We start from the raw sequence: 25,163 nt of genomic DNA on the forward strand, positions 1-25,163 counted from the left end.
TATCAGCTATATTCTGGTCAGATGAAATAACAGACAGATGCCCAAGTGAAGAATTCAATGTATATTTATTATTCACAGTTAATTACTATCTACCAAATGCTGCTGCAGAGTTAAAGGATTAAGTACATAGGCCTTTTTTATTTAAACACTGATTTTTTTTTTAATATATATACACACACAAGACATATGTCTGCAAGGTTGCATGATATACACCAATTCCAAAATAAGGAAACAATCAAATGGTCCAGGTGTAGAATGCCATAGATTCTTCTTCCAATCACTTTACAAAGAAGGAAGAAAGTGAGTGACAGCTAGCAAGGAGAGGGGGAGAAAGTAATGCTCTACAGGATAGCTCTCTCTTTCAACTGCTGGAAAATTAAAGTGTAAGGCAGAGTTTGTCTCAGGAATAAAACGTAACATTTAGTACAAAAAAGGCACCCTCCAACAAAAGACTGCCTGTACTTAGGCAGGACAGGAGGAGCTCTCCACTGCAGTTTCTGGATTCGTTGTTGGAGTGAAGGGACCCAGCCAAATGGCTCTCAAAAGGAAAAATAACACAACTGAAGATTGGCACAGGGAGTAATGCAGTTTGATTTCTTTCTATCCAATTCAATGTCACACTGCTCTGGTGAAAGAGCAAATGGCCACAATGAAGGCCATTATTGGAAAAAGTGGGGATTATAGTCATCACACAGCCTGCTGTGAATGGGGAGTCTAACAGCAACACCGACCTGAAGAGGGAAGAGAAACTGGAGAACAGTGATGCCAACTCCACTTTTCAAGAGCAACATAACTGCAAATAACTCCCTTATCCAGGCAAAAGAGACAGGCTGATTACATGCATCACATAGAAACATTCACTAATAGCATAAAATGTTTTCAAGCACTGTTTCTTGAGGTTTTTCTGCATTATAATTTTCCATCAATGGAATGTACATTTTGTAGGACATCTCAGGGCTACTCTTTCTCAAATTCCCCACTTAACCCTCCCTCCCCCAAATACTCTTCCTCATTTTCCCTGGTCATATATTTCCCCTTTCTCTTAAATCTTTCAAGGTTTCTGGTTTCAGCTTCCCATGTTTGAGCAGCCTCAGCTGCCAAGGAATGCCTTTTTTTTCCCCCCCTGTAACAAGGAAAGTGAAAGAACAAGTCAAATCTTTAGAACAAAGCTCCATCTCTGTAGATTTTTTTTCAGATATCCATTGACAAAGCCACCCTCCTTTACACCTTCCACCCCAAAGTATTTATTTACACATAGGCAGAAAAAAAGCCCTCTGAAAAGCTCTGGACTGTCCTTTTAACTTAAAAAATAATTAAAAAACAAGGGAAAGGCACTATGGAAAAAATTACAGAATGTGCTCAACCGTACACAGTTAAGAAAAAAACAAAAAGGCTATCAGCACAGCAATAACAAACTTCGGTTGTAATTTGGAGTTTCTGAAAGCAACTCTGTGACTCGAACAAAAAAAGAAATCCATAACTCTTCTCCCTTCCTCAACTTGGAAGCTGCTGAGCTTCAGAAAAACGTGACAAAGGAGAAGAGACAAAACTTAGAGCAATACCTCATCTTTCTCAGGCAAGAGCAGCTGAATGCTGAAGGCAAGAGCAGAGACTTTTTAAATTATTTTTTAAAGGCAGGACTGTGTATTTGGTTTTTCTCTCATGTCCCTTCATGTCAAATGAACCATTTGCAGAGAGAAAATACCAGCAGAGTTTCTCCCTTTTCCTTTAACTGCATGGCTACAATTTTAAATGGCATTAAAACTTCATGCCTGGACAGAGGACAAGGGGAAACATTAAGTAAATGAAAGGGAGTAACCCAGGAGCAGCTGAGGAAATTCATTATTTGTTTTTTTCTCTCTTTTTTAATAAGTTTTGGTGTGTAAGTTGAACTCTTCCCTCCCCCCCAACCCCTTCAGCCCCTGAAGTTCCACACTGTGAAGGAGGATCACCTCACGGTGAAAGGTGACTCAGGTTTTATCGCCGTGTGATTTTAGGTCACTGGCTGCAGTTAGGCTCTGTATGTGTAATTACTGTTTCTCTTGTTTCTTTAAATAATCTGTAATATTTATTTCTAGATGTTCCGGTTCACTGGGGTCACATAGTTGCGTGGAAACATGCCCGTCTGTCCGTGGCAGGCTCCCTTCCACCAGTTGGGGTCAGAATTGTCAAGGACTTGGATAAAGTCTCCGCGGCGGAAACCCAACTCTCCTTCCTCCTGGGGATCAAAATCAAACAGAGCTTGAACGTACGTTGGTTGCTGAAAATAAAGAAACAAAGATGTGTGGAATGAGAATCATCCTCAGCACTCAAGACATCTGCTTCCTCAAGCAGGATTTTAACTTACACCAGATTTTAATAGTGAACATTTGTGCTGTTTCATTTCCCTTAAATCCAACCTTTATCATCTGTAGCAAGACAATTAAAAAGTATGGGCTACAGAAGGCCTTAGGGAAAGAAAAAAAACAAAAATCAAAAGTTATGGTTTAACCCAGCAGATGGCTAAGCACCACACAGTCATTTGGTCACTCCTCCCCTTCCCAGTGGGGTGGGGGAGAGAGTCAAGAAAGAGACAAAGTAGAACTCATAGGTTGAGATAAAACTGTTTAGTAAGACAGAAAAAGGAAAAAGAGTAATAGTTAATGACTATATATATGTGAATGCATAAGAAGTGATGCACAAGCAATTGCTCACACCTGCCAATCAATATCTTCTCTGCCTGGAGGATCCCAAGCAGAAGAAGGAAGAGATGAACTCCCATCCCTTTGAAAATTTTTCTTCCACATGATATCGTATGGTACGGAATACCCCTTTGGCCAGTTTAAGTCAGCTGTCCTGGTTCCCTCTCGTTTCCTTGGATCCCCTGTGTCTCCTAGCTCCTTGTGCATCTCCTCATTTGTAGGACAGTAGGAGAAACCAAGAAAACTGAAGTGTCCTTGGCTCTGTACAGCACTGCTCAGCAACAACTGGAAACACTGGTGTGTTATCAACATGGTTTTTGTTTTCAGGGAGAAAAAAAACCAACAGCACCATACCAGATACTGTGAAGTAAAACAACTCCATCTCAGCTGAAACTAAGACAATAGGTTTCTGTGAAAGTGCAAAATAAAACCAAATGTCTCAGATGTTCTAGTATTTATGTTCCAGAGTGTCCACAACTTACTACAAAACTCCATACTCTGCTGAATTATGATGGTCGTTTTGCTTATTTGCCCTGCTACATCAAATGACAACATGAATATTACTGATCTACCTAGCCACTGTAATACACAAAATTCCTCTGCAGAATTGGATGTTGTCTGTATGTTTCCTTTAAACTGCTCCAGTATTAGAAAGTTTTGCTATAGAATGTTTTGTTTGGTCATCAAATGCTTGTATTCCCACAGAGAAGTTACACATTCATTTAAAAATGCATTTGCATTCTTAAAACTTGGAGTCTAGAAAGGTACCTTCATGCTGTTTGCCGTTTTCAAACAGCTCTTTTCTCATTCTGTGTTCATCATTAACCAAACAGTGCAGAGCCATATGTTAATTCAGATGAACAGTGGCAAAGCCTGACAGCACCCGAAGAGCAGTCAGTACAAGTTTCCACATCTCTTCAAGCTAGAACTAGAATACTGCATACAGAAGCAGTTACATCCAACCTAACATTTTGTATGCCCTGGGAAATGAAACAAAACAAAGATAGACACAACCTGACACTTCGCAAAAGTTTTTCAGTTCCTTTTTACATTTGCAAAGTTTAAAACACACACTACTACTGATAGCCACTTCTTCAGGCAAGACCACTACTGAAATTTCACTGCTATTGAGGGGTACAGTTCTGTCACCAAACCAGTACAAAACTGCTTTCTTACTGTGTCCTAAACCAGGAGTAAACAAGTTCTTAACTCACAGGAATTGGATTACCTTACTTCAGCGTTACCCATAAACATTAACACAAGCCAAGTATTCAAGCAACAAGCAACAACACTGCCAGAAATGAATACTAGAAGTTTTAGCAGGTAGACTGTGCACAAACGTCCAGATTATTTTCCAGTATAATTCTGGCAGCAAGATCCAAAAATAAACTCCCACAGGCATAAAAGTCAGTTTTTCTCCATCCCCATTCATATAATCTAAGATGCAATCCCAGTTCAAACTGTGGTTGCAATAATTTAAATATGCTCTGAAGAAACACTTCTCTTACCTGTGGCACCTGTTCAATATCCCGTAGAAATATTTGCTGGTTTCTGGAGACAGATGTGGATCTGTGATAATCTACCAGCTCATTCAAAGAATTGAACTTCACCACCCAGAGGAAATACTTGCCAGCCCCATCTCTAAGCACCTTGAAGTGCTGCACATCATTTCCAAACCTGGGAGAAAGGAGCAAACAATACAGAAAAGAACAGAGTCACTGAGCACTCTTCTAGGATTGTGAGACTTTACAACAAAAAGGTTATTCAGGACATAGTTGGTGATAATGATAATGCAGGTATCAACTGGTTGCTGTGAAGATGTTATTTGAAAACTGTAATTGGCAATATTACAGAAATCAGTAACCAGAATTCAAATACTGAATTGATACTGAAAAAAATTCTGCAAGCTTCACATGTGCTCTTCTTAATAGCAGAGCTTCAGTTTAAAACCAGCATTTCAAACCACTCTGAAGTTGCACAAATTTGAGGTGTTTCAGTCAAGGATTTCTGGGTCACAACACTCCAAGGTTATGTGCACAATGACAACTGTTTCAGACTGTATCACTACACTGCTAGTGTTAAAACACATGCACTTTTGGATTCATGCAGTCAGAGTTGCTAAAGACAATGCACTGAATACTCAAACAAAGGCTATAACTACATGTGAGGTGTGAGGTCACATTAAGGTAGGTACATCATAGTGCCCACCTGCTCTACATGCCTAAATACAAGATTTTGAAGTTGAACACTACACATACTTTAGTTAAGCTTTTCAAACACAGGAAACAACTTAAAGCAGCTTAGGTTCATGCTACTCTTACTATGGACCTGTACTTTGCATAATTTCAGTCTCTCGCTCACATGGTACCATTTCAATACAAAAGTGCCAGTCCCAACATAGGGAAAGTGCTGGGAAAAGAACTGCCACAAGTAGGGCAGGATTGTCTCTAAGCTTGGACTCATGGCTTATGAAAAAGGATGCCTTGCAAAACAGACAGATTTCTCCACTTCTATTTGTCTGACAAGTGATGGCACTCAACTGAAGCTACTTTTTCAACTATTTTATTCTACATAAAGTGCAACTCCGAAGAGGTCTATAAGGGTTTTCCAGATGAACAGCATATTGGTACTTTTACTTTAGTCTGAAACAAAAACACTGAAAACTGGCAGGGAGTACATTCCCCACTTGGCATCAAGAGCTTCTATACCTCAGTTTAAAGCTAACATGAAACAGTCAATGAGTACTGCCTTTGCTGTCCCCTCTTCAATCTGAGAGATTGCCATCATTTCAAATCCTGCAAAACACTGCTCAGGGGCGAGTGGAAGAAAGCTTTTTCCAAATTAACCCACCAGAAAAAAACAACAAACTACCACCAGGTGGCAACACTAAGCTAACACGACAGGCAGAGCTACAACTAAAACCTGAAGTTTCATGAAGGAACGCAGTTTCTGCAATGGAGCTGCCATATGTATCTCCTATTCCAGCTCAGATTATTGTACCCAGCAGAAGTATAAACACTTCTCTAAAATGAGTAGCTTTAATTCAATTCTGTTGGCATTAATCAAAGCTGCTGTACAGGATGTCAAAATCTTGGTACAGCCCAAAGATGAGCCAAAAATACAGCAAACAAGGAACTGTGCATGAATTATCAACATAAGATTCTAAAGAAAACATTGTTCATTTCTGGAAGGAAAGGAGAAGGTTATAGAAAGTTAAGAAGGACCAAAAAATCAGCTGCTGAGGACAGAAATCCTTCCCATCTATGTTACCTTGCATCCCATACTCTTCCAAGTTTCCAATATCTCTATAGCGGCTTATACAAAGCTGTGAGATAGTTAGACAAGGCTCATGTGCAACTATCAGGAATTGCTGCTGATTAAGAGCCACCACTTCTAGAAAGGTTAAACAAGGATGAGAACTGTTCCTCCCTACTTCACTGTTACTAGACTGAAATTCCCTGTTAATGGAATGTATTTGAGAGAGATGGAAAAGAATTTGTTGAAAAGAATTGCTCCGTGTCCCAGTGCTGGGTAACACAAATATCCCCAAAGCATGTGTCAAGCAGTCATGAAAAATATTTGGAACTGTTCTACCCAAAGACAGAGGAAACAGTAACGACTTATGCTATGGAAGAGGAACAAAAAAGGATGGAAGGGAACACGTACACACTGGTCAGTTCATAGTTGAAATGAGGAGGAATGAGATCCACAAATTAACAAATAATGCCTGAAAACACCTAAGTCAGACAGCAACACACTGCCAACTCAGCCATGTAGGCTCATTACAGAACCGAGCGTATTTGTACTTCCTCTTTAATAAGGACAAAAACACATATCACTGGAAGAATAGGTATGCTATCTGGATTATTGCTGCTCCTCAATACTGATGATCGCTTATCCAGGAGTCAAAATGAGCATCAAGTGATTTCCACACAATTGTTTCTGGGCACTACTTACTTGACCGAGAGAGAGAAGTCCCCAGGAGCACTCTCACTCTCCCTGATAAGGAAGGCACCATCGTGTCTCTGTTTGCCTAGCATCTCTTCAGCCTTTGCCCGGGGAATCTTTCCAAAAAACCACCTGTGGTGTAAGCAAGGAAAACAACAGAGAAAATTAAGAAGTTGAACTGTTTTACTGAAGAGCCCGATGCAGGTAAACACACTGAGGTAAAATGATTCCTAGCAGAAATGACTGAACTGCACCTATTTCATTGTTAACCTACTACAGGCTACCAAACTATGTAGCTTTTCACATTTTGTCCTAGCAACGAAGCTACCATGACTTGATGAGCACATGCTCACAACAGCCCTATTTCATCTAATTTAGGGAAGCAGAAATGTGGTAAGAGTGAAATCCTTTAAGGATTTATTTTCAGAAGGAAAAAAAAAAAAGACAAACTGCTCAAAATACAGAGTTATTATCAGTTTTGCACCATACTCTACCTATGTATGATGTTTAACATATGCAACATCATAAAAACCTAACATCCACAGCTGCTTCACAGCAAAGTCCTACTCTGTGAGAATAAGACCGTTCTGGGAGCTAGTTACAGTCTAGGACAAAGTTAAACTGTCTGTTAATGGTCTTCGTTGGCATCTCAGTAACCAGACCCCACAACCTAAGGTCAAACATAAATGCCTAGCTCAGGCAAGAAACTCAACTCCTAACATTTCCTCTGTTACTGAAGGATAATGTCTCACATCTACACACTAACACACAAAATTTTAATTGCCTGACCTCTATGATGCCATCAATTCTGTCACATTGAAACCTTAAAAAAAGAATTTCAGCATTTGCAAAACACAAGGGAAACACTGGGAGTTCACCCTCAGCTTTCTTCAGAAACATCACAGCTGTAGAAACAAGACTGAGAACAAGCGAGGAAAGTTCCCTCAAGGTTTCTGTTTCATTATAAGATGACTGCTGAGTTGGGTGTGTAATTGAGCTCTATAAAAGATGCTGAAAATACTTGCTTTAGTAGCCTATTTTTTTTGTTTTCTCCTTCTATCGGGACAATCTAACAGCTTTCACATAAACAATCACATGAAACAGCCACAGCATGGAAGTCAAATCAGAACTTGACAGCTGAACATAAGTCAAAACCACAGGCTGACCACCTCTACAGCACCAAGAGTGAACTAGGCAACTAAACTAACTGTATTCAGGCAACTAAATCATTAGTGCCCACTAACAGCCTGTGATCACAGGATTCTTATCCCAATTTACATTTGCATTTCCAGACTAACCCAAACTTAAAGACAAACAAGGGCGTGGGAAAAACAGAACCATCTTCGGATCCAAAAAGCATAACTTTCAGTTCTGGGTAATGGATCACACAGGAGGGATGCGCTTACCACAGTCTTTAACTACACAGATGACTGAACTCAAGAGAGTAGTATTTAACAACAGCTCCACTTAAAAGGTTTGCTTCTCACAGGGTAGGTTTTGGTACAGCAAAAAAAGTCTCTGTTTCAGTGACAGTTTTGAAGCTTCTTTCTTAAGAGAAGTTAAAGTTTTTATGAAATGATGGTCTGTTACTTTCAGAGGTAATCTCAAAAGTTAGAAAAGGACTCCAGTACTCGATAAGGCTCTTCTTGGTACCTGAGATTGTGGCAGAGCCAGCAGAGGAACATTACCTGTCTTACTGCACTGTACTGCCTCCAAAATCACCCAAGAGAAATCATTATGTGAAGGTCTTTCAGAGTTCCAAAGTAGTATTTTGTTTCCCAGGATTTTGGCACAGTTGTCAAGACAAGAAAGGCCTGAATTTCACCTTTGCCAAATGTTACATAAAGCAAACTTTATCTTATGATTTTAGATATCCTGCCACAGTTTGTTTACAAAGTGTTTTAATTCTGTTCTCAAATAACTACCAATTACTCACATACTACTTGTAAATGAAAGCCTCAGCTTAAAAAAACCCCAAACCTCACTCATCTCTGTAAAATAGAAATAAAATCTGGAAGAGCTCAACAGAACTTCTACTAATCCTCTTGAATCCTCAAAAATACACACTAGTTTTCTCCTCAATTCTGCTGAATTGTTATCAAGTATAAGTGTATAATTTGATTAATGTAAGTAATATACTCAAAGTAACAAAATAAAATTTTCTGCCTACTACTTCCAATGCTTTTTAGCTAAAGTAGGAAGATTAAGAGATCTTCCACAACCCATAAAACTCTACTGCAGTTTTATGACTTCATTGCAATGTCAGTCACTCAAACACTAACAGAAGACTGATTTTTAAATATAAAAAAGATTTAGAGAAAGAAAACTCCACAGGTCAAAGGAAATAATTTTGAAGAACTACTGCCCAATTACAAACATGGAAATAAAGCAACAGAAATGTTCCGCACATGTTGATCTTTGCTATAGAATGGTTCAAAAAATAGAACATAGCATGTCCAAGAGAATTAGGCCAAAGAAACTGACATTCCCAAAGCTTCCCTTCTAAATGGCCAAACTTGATAACCCTTTCTAACACTCACCTCCAACTAGCTTTGTAATGTAGCTCATCCAGTTAGCACTGCAAAACCAAATACAGCTATTACTTCTGATGCTGCACTGCAAGAGGGAGATGTATCAACTGGTACAATGCAAAGTTCATACTACATTCAGACTCCTTTCAATCAGCAGCTCAACAATTCTTTCGGCTTCACTTAACACAAGCATTTTAGCTTGGCTCCTTTCTTCCACCTAAGTTACAATTTTTGCAAAGTAAGATTTCAGTAATATCTTTAGAAGCAGTTAATTAAGAATACAGATTTGGACACACCACAAGCCTGATCCAGGCCATTTCATAAACAGAAGTTCTTGCCCTGCCCCCTTATAAATAAAAAGGTAGTCCTATCCCCTGAATGGCACAGCTGTGCCTTCACAGGAAATCTCTCTGCCCAGAGTTTCCTGTAGCTGTCTCCACTGAGTATCAATACCTATATATACTTACACGTTTGCTTTATTAATATGAGATTTGGAATAACCCTATGAAATCCAGGTGACCCAGCAGGTAACTATGACACACCACATTTCCCTTTCAGTCTCACCTGCTAGCAGTTAAAAGAAAATTGGAAGATTTACAAAATATAAGCAAGAATGAATACTGATTAAGACTAGAAATGGAGCCGGAGGATTTAAGTCGCAGATCCTTGGACAGAACTAACATTTAAAATGCATTTCCAGTTACTTTCTTTCTAAATTCTCTTGAAAAGTACTCACACCTCCTTCCCACAACACTGATACCAGTCTAAAAAAAGGAACATTCTCTTTCTTACATGTGGCTTAAGTTTGTTTTTGTATTCCCTACTGGACTACTTAGAGAGCTCTGCATTACTGCTCAGTAAACATGATACTATGTAAACTTTTGCATAATTTCCCCAGGTTGTTAATGCACTTTTGAAGACCTCCAGCATTGCTGACATACGGAGCTAACATGATCCAGATGCCATCGGCAGTTTAAACATCTTCAGAAAAGGTCAAATTATGCTTAAAATCCACCAAACTCACAGAAACTATCACCAGAGCTCTACTTACGGATGTGGCTTCATTTCTATATAGTTCTTGGGAATGAAGCCATCTTTTCCATTGAGTTCTGCCTTGTACCAATTCTGATCACATTCTTCATTCAAAACCTGAAGGAAACAAAAAATAAGCTTACTACATATCAAGTTACAGCAAAACAGATGAAGATATACTAGCTTATTCTTTCCACTTGTGTTTCAAAGATTGCTCACATAAGACGAGCCCTTAAAAACATGCTGTAAGCCATCCTGCTCCACTGCATTTTATCAGTCTTCAGAACAACAAGGTGGATCAGTAATTTAAAATAGTCCAAATTCCATGCTTTAGTACACAAGTCAGTATTTCAAATCATACTTTCTCTCGAAGTTTTGTTTCTTTACTTTTCATTACTTTTCTTCCAAGTGGTACAGTGCAACAGACAAGGCAGGCATGCAGACTAAAAATAGCCTCTTGAATAAAGGAGCATTAGACTCTAAGAAAAAACACACCACAGTTGAAATTACCTCTCCCCAAAAGGATTTTATTTGGGTTTAGAAACAAACACATAGATCCTGCTCACTTCCCTACACCCTTTCAAAATTGAACACCACAACAATATTTTTTCTCCCAGCATTTTCATTCCTCCTCAGCTTTTTGATGTCATCTTTTTCCTTTCTAACATGAACCAACAAAAAACTAGATCTGAGTTTAAAAAAATACTTCTAGCCTGAAGTCAAAAAAGCATCACATGATTAGCACTGCCTGAACATGGGGAGATGAGGAAATGTAAAGAAAGCCAACATGAATGCAGATCCAGAGATCACAGAGTACACACATAGATACAGTGAAGATATGCACCAAAAACACCTTCAGAAGCAATTTTTAATTTTTCTTTTTCTTTTCCTTGGGAGGACAACACAAGGGAAAAAGGAAAAACAGACAAAATTTGCCTCAAAATTCTTATAGTCGATGCAAGTGTTTCAGAAATTTAAACTCCAGATCAATTTCTACTGCTTTTTTTTTTTTTTAAAGAAACCTGAACAAGAACTTGACACTAATACACTAACCTGATTGCCTGATCTAAAAAAACCCAACAAACTAATCAGCTATGAACAAACAAACTAATCAGAATGAAACTCAGTGAAGCAAAAAGAGAACAGAACTTGAAACACCACAGTGAATTACAGTAGATAATAGTTATTATCTGACTTTCTTAACTGTCAGCCATGCAGGATGCACACCCCCAAGTGCCAGCAATTGCATGAGATTGTGACACAGCTGTGTCACATCCAGACAACTTCAGATGAGCAAGAGATATGCACCTTTATGATCCAGTTCAGAATTTTAAGTTGAAAAAGAAACTTCAGGTTTTTTTTATACTTAAACCATCTTTTGTGCAGTTACTACTTCAAGTTTCCATTCATTTATACGCATTACAGCTCAGTCATTCAGCAAGGAAAATTTAACCACAGGTCACAAGGAGTTCAAGGATGGCTATGTTACAGGCTCTGAGGTAAAGGCTTTGCACGTGGAGAACTAACACATCAACTGATGTCTGCTAACTTGTCTATCAGCAAGAAATTACTGTGCATCTCAACTGCAAGACACCATTCTGTGCAGAAACCAATGCAATTCCAGAATATGAAGTGCATGTAGATGACAGCAGCAGGTCACTCTGCGATACTAAGCAGGGAACATTGAACTGTAAAACAGGTATGTAAAAAAAAACAACTGAATTGTATAGAGGCTGAAGAAATAGAGGTTGAAGCCCTGATCCTCAGCTCAGTCATAGAAATAGGGCTGCATCAGAAGAGCAGTGGCCAGAAGGACAAGGGAGATGATTGTCCTCCTCTACTCTGCCCCTGTGAGGCCCTATCTGGAGTACTACGTTCAGATCTGGAACCCCCAACACAGGAAAGATGTGGAGCTTTTAGGAAGGGTCCACAGGAGAGCCATGAGCATGATCAGAGGGCTGGAGCACCTCTCCTGTGAAGACAGGCTGAGGGAGCTGGGCTTGTTCAGTCTGGAGAAGAGAAGGGTGCAGAAAGACATCTTTATGGCTTTCCAATATCTAAAGGGAGATTATAAACAGGAGCAATATCAACTTTTTACATGCGTAGTGACAGGACAAGTGGAAATGGATTTCAACTAAAGGCGAGGAGATTTAGAGGGGAAAGTTGTTCACTGAGAAGGTGGTGAGGTGCTGGAACAGGTTGCCCAGAGATATTGTGGGTGCCCCATCCCTGGAGGTGCTCAAGGCCAGGCTGGATGGGGCCTAGGCAACCTGATCTAGTGCTTGATCCAGCAGCTGGCAACCCTGTGGCAGGGGGTTTGCAACTGGATGATCCTTGAGGTCCTTTCCAATCCAAGCCATTCTATGATAAAAAGATTTTGGCATGTAGCTTGTATGATCAGAAATTTGGTATTGTATGTCCTAGGAGCCATCATTGTAGTCACTGTACAAAATAACACAAATACAACACATTTTGGTGTTCTTTCTAATAAACATTGCATAAGATCTGGCTTATCAAAGACAGCACAGACCAAACTTATTATAAGATTGCATATCACAAACCATTCAATTACCGTTATTACAGTGCAGTAAAGGGATATGGCAGTCTGCTCTTTAAAAAAACCCTGTAGTTTCATATGCAGGATATTACCACATCTCTGTGCTTTTAGCAGCAGGTATCAAAGATATCAGAAATTCTAAAGAATTTGAATTTTATCTGGCTCTTAAAATATGCTAATAGATTTGGAGGAGCCAAATCACATCAGACTTGTGGTACTCATTAGTGCTTGCCCTCAAACCAAATGTCTCTGCAGTGCTCCCTCAATGGCATGTTACATGTTTTGGATAAAAACAAAAAAACAGCAGGATGAAAGGCATAGTAAGACAAACTGCCTACACATACCCCACAACACCTTTTCTGGAGGCTTTTGCTATGGTGATAAATCCTCTACAGCTCCCCTCCACAGTAGCTTGCTTTGCTTCTAGGACTTCTTGCTGCTTCACTTAAGACTGACATATCTTCATAACTGGCTGTCCGTTCCTGTGTAATTTTAGCCATACAGAACTTACTATCTTTTTAGAAAGGTCTGTGTTCAAATCTCATTTAGAGAAGTCACCTCCAGAACACAGATATCTACAAAAATCATTTGTTCTGACAGCATTTAAAAATAAGCATCCCTTGAACTGCTCCCAACACTTAGTTGAGCAGAAATGACTTGTACTGCAGTACCTTAAAGTCATGACAACTGCGCAATCAGGAGGCAGTAATTGTGATGGCTGTTACCAAGTTTTTACTATTGCTATGACAGCTCCAAAAGAGTCAAAATTTCAGCTTCCAGAGTTGCACCACTACCCTCTACGGAAATACAACTAAGTAGTAAGACAAGAGCACATAAGTCTTTGCACAGGTGCATCCAGCCTAGATGTTTGCATCTAACACTACTCTCATTTCTCTTTTATTCTCAAGCCCACAGAAATGACAGAACAGATCTTAAGTAATTAAGCTATTCTGTTGCAAAATATTTTAAGCATTCAGTCAGGTAATCTGTTCCAAATCTTCAGCTGGCTTTCAGATTTCCAAAGAGTTACCAGGATTGCAATTTCTTATCTAGATACTTAAAAACCAGATCTACACCTCTAAGAAAAATATCCTTAAACTATCATAGGATTTTTCTAGATTTCCCAAAGCTATAAAACATAGATTAAGCATTGTATATATCACTGAATTTTGCTTCAAGAACTCCCCCAGATACAACTGAATGCAGATAAATTAAGCAACAAAATTAAGCAAAGATTACTCCAAACGAAGACAACCTTCATAGTCTGTAAAAAAAAAAAATCTAAAAGGCACAAACAAACTCCTATTTTTATCTTATTAACTGTTACAAATTGCTGCCCTTCATGAAGGCCAAAACATAAAGCAGTTCCTTGCAGCCAGTTCCTATGCCTGCTGTAGATCCAATCAAGCCTGTAGCAGAGTGACTCTTCCTTTCCATCTGCACCAAAGAAGAGGAAGGAAGGATATTTTTACCCATTACATTTGAACACATACTGCCATGTGATGTCCTCAGTCTGTACTCAGCCCTGTTTTACAGTAACAGTGGTTCAAACTGCTGCCTGCCAATCTCCTAGTTTGATAACAGAACTCTTATCAAGAATGCGTCTGTTCCTATGGAAATGGAGAAATGGCACCACAGAAGAGCCGCACAACAAGACGATTGTGAAGCTTTAGTCAAAACTGCTCACACAAAGAACTCCCAACTTTTTTTGATCCCATACTCAGCAAATATTTCTGTGCATAGCTTTTTCATCTTGATCAACCATTGCACACTAGGCTTGACACTCTCAAAGCCAAGCAATCTTCAGGAACACACGTTCTAAACCAGAACACAACAGGCAGACCTGTCATTCTCAGCTCTCGGGCTGATTCCCATTTACAAACATAAAACTAAACATAAGCTCTCAGATGTATTTACAGGTTTGCAAAGTTAACCAAACTCATCAGAATGCTTGGGTTTTGCAGCAACAAAATCCAAGAAACCTGCTCAGGGAGAGCTCTGCCTTTTGGCTGAAGTCCCACCCCTTCCCCCTGAACTGTGAGGTTTCAGGAATCTTGTTGTGCTAACTGAAACAGAAAGCAACTACAGCTGCTGTCATACAACACTGTTAGCTGCCAGTGTGGTTTTCTTCCTGAGCAAAGTTCCACTGACACCACGGCAAAGAAAACAATGTGGAATATTAAAAACACTCATAAATCTCAGGAACCCAGGGAAAACACTCACAACACTCCTACCACAACAGGAGTTAATGTTTAAAAAGCAATTCAAAGCCAGCAATGCTGAAACTAAAAATTTTACACTCAGAAATTACTCATCTCAGGGTAGAACAGCAACTGGGAGGTCAATTAATTGAGTCATGACACTGAACTGCACTGGAGGCTCCAGGACTGTCGGTTCTCACCCTTCTCCCAAGTGCTTTGACACAGCTTTTCATTCCAGAAAAAAACCACTCCTTTTCTACTCCAAGAGAAAGGATACAAGCCAGCCACGTCACAAGCAGGAACTCACTGCTTCCAGGCTGGCTACATCTGGTGAGTTCAGTGGTCCCTTCTATAGCTTATTCCTTCCCCAGACTTGCTGCAATGGCATTGCAAGGTATTAAAATTAATCTCTTCATGTAACATAAAAAAATGGTCCAGGACACTGCCTAGTAAACTGCATTTCTTCCCTGTACTACCCCAGTGCTGCAGAAACTCCCCTGAAAACAAATGAGTTCTCCTCACTCTGCCTGCTTGACACCACTGACATTAAAGCCTTGATTAGGGAATGGCATATTCAGAAACCTAAGGTAATCTGCATGTCAAAATGACATTATAATTCAGGCCAAAGCAAATCAGAATCTTTCATTTTTTTCCTTAGTTTATTCTTCACGACACAGATTATGGTTCATTTCAACTTCGAACATTTGATGCAAAAAGATCAATTAACGTGACTAGTTCAGGAACTTAAAACTACTATAATACTAAAGGCTTTTCCTTACATAAGTTTTATCATAATCTCATAATGAGAATATCTACATTTTCCAGATTAAAATCTGAAGCACCTTTGAAATGACCACTTTAGACTCTGAACACTTGCTCTCTGGCAGGTAGAAGCAGATGTGAAAATACCTAATACCCAGAAAAAGCATTACCAGACATTTTTAAACAGCAGTCAGCTATCAAGTGTTATCATTCAAAAACTAAATCAAGTGTGTAAATTACAATATAATGGAATTATGTGTCAGTGGATATAGGTTTTTATTCTCACCTTCACTCAAAGTCCCTTGTCATCACTATAGGAACATTTCTCCTACCTTTATCCTTTTAAAGGCACAAAAAGAGCATAAAATTCAAATTCTAAAAGTTTAATTTCACCATGCAAAAGACTAGACAGAGATACACAAGTACAGCAGTCAAAGAAATTGAGTAATACTGGCTGGCAAGTACAGTACAAAGTATGCTGTAACAAAGCAAAATCCAAAGACAGGAACATTGCTAGAAATTTGCATTTGAGCTTTCACTTCAAAACCACCTTGATTTTTTGTGCACAAGAATACCTGAGGCATTTAAGTTACCTGAGGCACAAACAGGTTTAGCCACAAGGACAGAAGTCAGCACAGACAAACTTACCCTGCCTCTCAGGCCCTATAAGCCTTACACTACTACTACCCTTCTGGCAGAAGCCTTCCATCCTTCCATCAGTTGCAAAGATTCCTTAGGACAACCTGGGCAACAATTCTTTTTCTCAACAGCCCAACTTTTTAGGATTATGGCACGGTAAACAAAGAAAAAACTGTATTTTAAGGTGTACTGAGGTGGCTTCCAAAATACTTGAAGGTCCCAGAAAAAGTCTGCAACGCTCAGGGAACTTCGCCACAGTTACCTTCAATGATGCCTCCTTCAGCATAGAAAATTTCTGGTAGCACAACACAGCAATATAACTACAAATTCACCAGCTCTGCCTACACTCTTTGCAAAGGCTGATTACCGAGTTCTCCCCTCGCATTAGTCTCACTACTGCCACTTGTATAAAGGTTAAGCTACAGATATTACAAATTGTATATTTTCAGGAGGAAGGTTGAAAGATGTAAAACTTCTGTTACACAGCTAGCAATTTAATTGGGCTTCAGCTAGCCAGGAGACCCCCAGATGTCTCAGTGACAGCATGGGCTCTCAGACATGAGATTCATATTGTATTCAGTAACTTTTGTGGTGCTTATAACTGAATGCTATCTCTTACAAAGTGGATCAGCTAAGTATTACTGCTTAACTGTCAACATTTGGACATTGGAAAGCAGTCCCATTTCAGAACTTAATCAAAATAGAATGCACAAATAAAGAAAGGTCATTACCACAGCCTAAGCTCCACAGGTTGGCTTGTGCATGCATAGAGCAGAATGCTACAAGATTCACAAGAACAAATTCTTAAAAAGAAAGGAAGTGTTGTTTCTCCGTAGCAGTAGTTTACAGCAACAAAAGACCAGGACCAGCAGTCCTTTATAACTAGCTGTAGCGCTCAGAATGCTATTAGTGAAACAAGATAAACACCCCATTTTAATCCACATTCAATTTGGAGGCATTGAAGAACACAGTATTTTGCCACTTTTCTGTTGTGTCATATGGATTAGTTTACTCGGGTATAGTGGGTCTGGCCATCTGCTTGCAAATGAGTGTTCTTTCTTACTGAATTTTGTTTAAAAAGTAAACAGATTTGCACTGTTAAATTCAGCTTTAGCAGCATCCCAAGAGAGGAATCACCAGTGAAGCACACAGTGAAGAACAGGCAGAGTTCTGAGGCCTAGGGAGCTCTCTTGTCATCCTCCATTTTTTAGTGAAGAAAGAAAAGGGACCTGAATTCTGAGTCAGATCCTGCTATGTTTGCACAAGGTTCAAAATCCAAACTCTCAAAATAACCCAAATGGATATAAGGCCATTTTTACCTAAAGAACAGAATATATTTTGCCTTAAGCATCTAAATAAAACTACAATTTTGAGAAAACTGGTTTTATATAGTGGTCAGACTAAGGTCTCCTGGTTACTATTCTTAAAGCTGCTGCTAACGTGAATGCTATAAATTCCAGGCCCTCTGAAAAGAGAGGTTGTTTCTAGCTATCCCTTCAAGCTTAACAGAGTGGATAAAACACCTGTTTTAGCTCACTCATTTTGCTTCCCCTTTTGTTTCCAGGCCTGAAGAAGCAGTAACACGTATTCCATAACTAGTGTCTGAAGCTGCGCAGAAAAGCTTCCTTTATAAGTTTCAGACAGACCTTTTGTCGTCTTCCTAATTTTCAGTCTACCTGAAAATATCTGCACTAGTGTTCTCAGCAAAATGTGCAGAAGAGACCTTTTATCGAGGAATAGAAAGTCAACGATTCAAAACCAAGGCTGATCCTCCAGTAATGACAGGAAAAAATGAGCTGTATATACTGAAAAGCAAGGGAATGCTATGCTCCCATTCAGTTGTCTCACCTTCATTTAAAATATATGGCTACACACTTTCCAGCATTATTTTTTGTATAACTGAAATGAGATGAGGAGATACTTGTTATATATAGGTAGAATTTCATCCTTTATAAACTTAAAGAGTTTATTTATTCATCATTTTAGCTAGTCTATACAGACAAAAAAAACCCAAAATCATTGAGAACTTGATTATTTTGGGATTATGTATTTAATCTTAACTACATTTTCACTAAATTTTCTGCAAGGGGTTAAAATCAGGACATCACATCTAGAGACCAAATGCAATGAGATCAGAATAATAAGATCACCATAAGCTGCCTCACACAAATAGCTCTGATCAACCCTAATCTCTTCATATTGAAACAGATGGAAAAGCGTGAAATCAGGTAACAGGAGACCAATTTCCTAGAACAGGCAACTTTTCAAGGTTCACCACAGCATAAGTCAATATTTTGCAAGATTTGTACCTATTTAACATAGCATATTGGAAGGCAGAAACAAGCACTTCCAAATCCACACTACATAATAGAAAAGAAGCCAAAGTAGTTTTAATATGTTGCAGAACATTAAAGACGAAAGGCCAATTTATTGAGACTCCAGCCAATTCCACTTCTAGACATATTTTTTAGTTATAAACACAGCTAGTAAAGAGTCAACCATTTGAAAACAAATCAAGGATTCCAAGACTGCACACGACAAGAGACTACTTATTGATTTATATTGTAAGACAGCTAAACACTGTTAGGATAACAATTTGCATCTGCAAGTAATTAGACAAAGCAGTTACAGGGAAGGGACAATTTTAATGTATTAATAAATACGATTTATTAATTAATAAACGTAATTTAAATGTATTAATAGGTCCAGCATGTAGTGATGCCTCAACTCCTCTCTTTTTAGGATATGAACACATACAGGGAAGCACAAAATAGCCTCAAATGTACAAGATAGCTGAGTTATAGCAGCCTCTATCCAGCTACCTCTGGAACATGGACAAGAATTAGCAATAGGGAAATGTGTGTGGGCTAAGTGTGTAATACTTCAGCTCTATACTGGGTCAGGAATATGCCTTGAAATTAAACAACATTTAAGGAAAAGTAAGCAAGAAATCACCCAAGAAATTACATTCAGACTGGTGGTTATGAGATAGATGGGAAAACACTTTTCAAATAGCTAACAGGTACCAACTTTCTTCCTAGGAAAAGAGAGCTCTACTGTGTAGATCAGCAAAAGCCTTAGGCTGTCTAAATCAAAGCCTGCCACATAACACCTTCGAAGTTTGATGTGAAATTGAGCAGAAGCTATAAAAGCTCCTGTGAAAAACTTAAAAAAAAAAAAAAAAAAAAACACACACCACAAGATTTCATCTCTTACCAAGCAGGTTTATCTTCCAGTTTAAGACTAATTACTCTCATAACTCTCATAAGTATTTTGCATGTATCTGCTTTCAGCAAATAATTTTACAGTATTCCTTAACTCAGACCACAAGAAGCCTGTTCAAACTCCTGCAGCCCTCACAATTCTATAAAACAAATACAACCACAATTAATAATGTGGTATTCACACAAAGCTCCTTCTATTACCCAAACTCCGCTTGTACTTCTGCATGACTTGCTGCCTCAAACTCTCATCTCTGCATTTTATATGTTAAGTTAAACTCTCCTTTGTGGGGAATATAAGATGATCTGCAAAAATCATTTAGGCCACTTCCATTTGGGGATGTTCCCCTGACTCGAGAGACCCAATTCACATCAGTTCCACCGGGCTGCTCAGACAATCTTGTAGACATAAAAAGAACAGCCATACCGACAATAGAGAATTGCAGCCTTCTGGCAGGGCTGGTTTTCTTTGCTTTCTATCAGAATCTTAATCCAACCACAGTTACAAACAACCCTTGCTTAAGATGAGACACCTTCAAAAATTGACTATAAATTCAATTATAGATTAACATTGACTGAAAAAACAAAGAAAATAAATTAATGAAGGCTATAGCTCTCTCTGTACAAATCAAGACAATTTCAGTGCACACAGTTATATTTTGGCTTAGCAGGACATAAGAACTCAGTTTTCCAACATATAGAAAACATTTGGGGCATCTAGAAGATAACTAATTTACCAATAAGGAGCCACAATTATACCCATCAGAAAAGAGATCCATCAGCTGCAGAGTAACAACTTTCATCTAGCAGATTTTTGAGGTTTATAGCAGAATCTGATTTTACTGAGTTATGTTTAGCAACATATCTTTAACTGGAGGGGAAATGTACAGGTACTTGGTCTGACTGATCTTCAGAGAGCTACAACACGTAAGAGAACTTTTCCTGTTATCCAGTCCCTGCAAAGCTGCTCAGACTTCCTCTTTAAGGGGACACGCACACGCAACAGGAAGACATTTGCAAACAGTTTCAGAGCACAGCACTGAATATCATCTGACTCATTCCTGTCATATTTGCATAATGTAAGCACACAGACCTTGCAAACCTTCATGAAAGTGTAACAAGGCATCAAAAAGCACAACATATCAAACTAAGCAAAATGAAGGGAGCTTACATCAGCTCTAGAGCATTATACTCACTTGAAACATTTCACAGAGCATCTCCAACCTCATAAAAATGTATCAAATGAGAAGAAACGAGGTGTAGTTTTATTGTACAACATTATATTAGCATCAGTGATACTGACACCTGCACACAACACTGAACGAGGGAGCAAAAGAAGAGAATAAATACACCCAGTAATGGAAGTATTTTTAGAGGGCTGCTTTTAAAAGCCAAGAAATGTACACCGTGCACCTATCTTCCAATGAACAGTCACAGCTCTCATCTGTTTTTGGTCTGCTTTATGCACTATGGTATAGCACTAATAACCTGAAGTTTAAGGCCAGCTCAAACAGCCCGTTGTCACTGACACTTCCAAGCCACTTCAACCACCTAAGGTTGTTCTGACAGACCAAAGAGTTTTCATTCAACTTTTATTTCCACCTGGTCAGATTTTCCTACGATAACAAGATAACAATTTCAAATAACATGCAGTAAAAAACTCACTATACAAAATCACTAAGTACACTCTAAATTCAAACTTCTGGGCATGGAGGGAGCAAATAACTTAAAAAAAAAAAAAAAAAAGTCAACAAAGCAAAGATGTTTCACCAAAAAAACTGGAATTCATTGGATTTTGCAACTAAACCTTAGTGAAAATAAATCTGATCACAATTCCATGCCCTAGGTTGTTTCCAGAAGTGTTTCTACCAATTTTGGAAGCTAATAACAAAAAATTCCAACTGGTTATGCTCAGTTGCCTCTGTAAATCTACAGAGTGCCTAAACGAACTTGAGATATAAGCCTTTCGCTTCTGGGTTTTTTTTTAGCTACTGGATCATGAAGCATACAAGTTGTGCGTCAGTTTTCTCAACACAGTAAGTTTTTCTAATAAAATGATTGAGAATGCACAATAAACTGATCCACAATCAACTTCAGCTTTCACAAAGATGCCAAATCCACTATCCTTTTCAGCATAAAGCTTCTTCAGGACTTTCACAGTGATTCATGTCCTTCACATATGTAAACCTCTCTAGGGTAAATGCATAACATTCTATAAAAATAGAGACTAAGTTGAGTGTACCAACATCTCATGTTGATCTTTAATTTACAATAAATTTTATGATGAGATGTATGATCGCTTTCAGACTGGAATTTCTATTATATCTCAGAAATCTTTCAGTTTAAGTTTAGATTTAGCCTGCATTGTGGCTAAAGGTGTTGATTTACTACAAGACTAATTTGTTTTTTTCCTTCTCCAAACTCATCACTGGATTACAATTCAATTTCTGGAAATCCAATTGCACAACTGAATGAAACATCCCCACTTCTATACTCACAGAGTTGGAATAACGAAATTCAGAATTACAATGGCCTCAATTTAAACATAAGCAGCTCAACTACTTCTGGCACAACTGGAAAGTTCAGCCTTTCAAAAAAAGAAAAAACTACATCCTACTTCAAAGCCTGTAAAAATATCTATTCTTTTTTCAGTCTAGTGCAGAACGCATACTTAATGACGAAAACTTGGAAAGAGGGATGCCCGGACCATTAACAAGGAAATAATGATAAATAATATGGATTGCTCCCCTAAAGCAAGAATCATTACTGTGACTGGCCTACATCTATCCCCATGATGAAGATAATACCAAATGTCAGAAGCCCTTATGAATGGCAAAATGCAGAAACACCAGAAGCTCCTCTGCTCAAGGAAAAAGCTTGACCAGCCATGCAGTAAGAATTACACCCAAGCCAGAGAGTTGTTTAATGGTACACAATACATGCTTATTTCAGCATCAAAACAGTGTTTCTACTCTGACTTAATCTAGAAAAGTGCAAGGCCAAAGAACTCTAAAACAAGTTTTACTTGGCTTCCGCCTTCGGAAAGGGCCAATACCACAGTTGTGCATGGTTACTGAAAGCAATGCTCTGAATTATGCACCAGAGAAGGGGCATAAAAAGAAAAAAAGCACATTAGCATGTTGAAACGACACCTTCAAAATTTCTCCTTATATTATTAAGTTCCTCTTCCAGTTCAAGGCTAATAAAATAGCATTAATGAATGCATGATTTGCTCCATACAAGGCAAATTAAGCATTTAAATGTAAAAAAAAAAACTTTGTATTTCTTAAAAGACTGAGCCCACAGTAGTCATTGGATCTCACTACCACATGGCTTGGAAAAAACATTTGTCCAAAGTCACTCAGGATTAAGAAGTAAAAACAGTGCACTAATATATGAACTTTTTTTCTTAGTTTAAAAAGCAGTATGAACTGTAATATCTCAGGTGAGCAGAGAAACATAGAACTGGAAGTTCTGGCACATGCCTTCTACCCCTTCTACCTTTAAAAATATACTACTAAACCCACAGAGCTCTACAAGAAAAGCCTACTGCTACTTTCCTGGTGAAAAAAATAAAATCAAAAGACTGTCCTTGAATAATGCAGATACTAAAGCTAATCACGTTACATACCAAAAGTAGTAAGCACCTTGCTCCAGAATCCTAAGACAGCTGAGGCACCAAGTTCTTCATGGCAAAGATCAGAGATAAGTAAACCATCTCCTAATTAGAGTCTCTAATTAGTAGAACAGTTCCAGGTCAAGAACAAATTAAAAATAAGAATAGAACTCATTATGGCTCTGTTGCAATAGCTTAGAAGGAATATCATAATGCATGACACTGACACCCTAGGGTATATTATTTGACCACAGGCTAATTTTAAGCTCCCAAGTACATTATGGTAGCACAATATCTCTATTATGTTTCTCAGTAAAAGCTAAGGCACTAGAACTCCCCTCTACTGGGAGATCCTGATCTGATCAATGCCTTTAGCACAAGAAACTCCACCACAGGGCCCTGAACAGGAGTCAGTCATTCCTGTATCACAAAACAGATGTTTAAATTGTTCATTAACGTGGATACCTTCAAAATATTCCAGCTCTCCGAATTCATTGTGTTGACACTTTCACACAAAAAAAGGCTTCCCAGGACTCCAATATATGAAATCTGCCTTGCTGACACATTCAGGTCTTCTCTAAAGATATTAAATACACCTGTATCTTGCACCATGACAGAACATCAGATGGTTCTTGATGGTTTGCAACAATATTGTTAGTATGTAGTCATATAACCTTCCTGGCCATACAGCTATCCAATTAAGCAGCTGTATCTTCAAGCAGCTGTTTGGAAACCGGACTTTTTTGGCAAAGCTATAAAAGCAAAAGGCAGTCTTCACCTTAGACCTCCTATTTAATCACTGGCAAGACGGAAAACATAGCTCCATACAGAAGACAAATGAACCACCAATTGAGATGAACTAGAACAGTTGCAAGGCACAAGCCTTGAGAGGACGAGAAGACTCCAGCTTTTCTGTGTTTTGCAGGGATTGTTTCATTCAAATAAAGAATGTCAGGTTTTCTGCTACTCATCTCCACAAATGTCCTCATCAACAAACAATATAAAAAAATTCCTCAATGGCTTACGATTGGGTTGAAAGAGAAAACAGAGTCAATGTCCAAAATGGAAAGCCAGAATTTACTTCCATGAGATAAAGTCTGAAGTAGAATCCTCTATAAAAGTATAATAAATTTCATACTATCTGTGGCAACAAACAGGAGAAAGCTGACTAGTATAGGTAGCTGGCAACATGACATGAAGATCATGTAGTAAGTCAGCTTAAATCTGCCCATGCTTGAACTGAAAAAACTTGCTGAATTCAAACACACTCCTCCCTCCCTGAAAAAATTTCTCATTCTGTGTTAGGGCATAAAGGCACCACCATTTCGGATGATGGCCTCTCTTTTCCTTCACTCCCAACCCTCTCGGCTGCCATTATTAAATAAGGAGTTTTGGAGACTGGGACCAAGAGAAAAATGCAGTTTTGCAACATGAGGTATGGCCAGACTTCTCATTTTCACTCCGGTCCTAAATAAACGCAGCTACATACAGCAGAAAGCAAACTTCAAAAATTAGTGTGAATGTTTTTGCTTTGTGAGGACTTCAAAGAGCCCTGAAGGAACTAAAACTATATCCTTGTACGATGCACACTTCTGCAGAAAGCTAATGTGCAATTTTCTTCAGTCTCCCATGGGTAGATTTCAGTAGTTGACCACACCGTACATTATCTGTTTTATCAACATACTGCTGTATATTTAATCCCTCCAGCTTTTTGCAAAGTCGAAAATAATCTCTCTTCTAAACAAGCAAGCTTTACAAGGGACTTATTACTCACAGTGCAAGTATCATTAATAGTCTATCTAGTCTTATAGCACTATCACATATGTTTGTAATCCAGATAGGAGATGAGTGGAATTAAACAGAAGGTTGTCAAGGAAAAGAAAACTCAAAGAAGTTTACAGAAACATCAGAAGCCTCTTGTTATGCACGTTCTTCTTTTTCATCCTAACTAAGTAGACTGTGGGAAATAGCTTGC

At 38.6% G+C, this 25,163-nt stretch overlaps 1 protein-coding gene across 6 annotated transcripts in view; it reads right to left on the reverse strand.

The window, feature by feature from the left end:
* Positions 1-40: 40 nt before the first annotated feature.
* The window catches only part of GRB2 (growth factor receptor bound protein 2), a 44,978-nt gene continuing 19,855 nt past the window's right edge, over positions 41-25,163 (reverse strand). For all 6 annotated transcript variants that reach the window (XM_090122214.1, XM_031598632.2, XM_031598629.2 and 3 more), the window contains exons 3-6: positions 10,212-10,309; positions 6,639-6,761; positions 4,190-4,358; positions 41-2,260 (exon numbers count right to left, since the gene is read on the reverse strand). In XM_090122214.1, coding sequence (XP_089978340.1) covers positions 2,075-2,260; positions 4,190-4,358; positions 6,639-6,761; positions 10,212-10,309 — 576 coding nt within the window. In that variant the 3' untranslated portion in view covers positions 41-2,074. The remainder of the gene's footprint in view (positions 2,261-4,189; positions 4,359-6,638; positions 6,762-10,211; positions 10,310-25,163) is intronic.

This window comes from Phasianus colchicus, chromosome 20 (genome assembly GCF_987193195.1).
Source record: "Phasianus colchicus chromosome 20, bPhaCol1.hap1.1, whole genome shotgun sequence".
NCBI lineage: Eukaryota > Metazoa > Chordata > Aves > Galliformes > Phasianidae > Phasianus > Phasianus colchicus.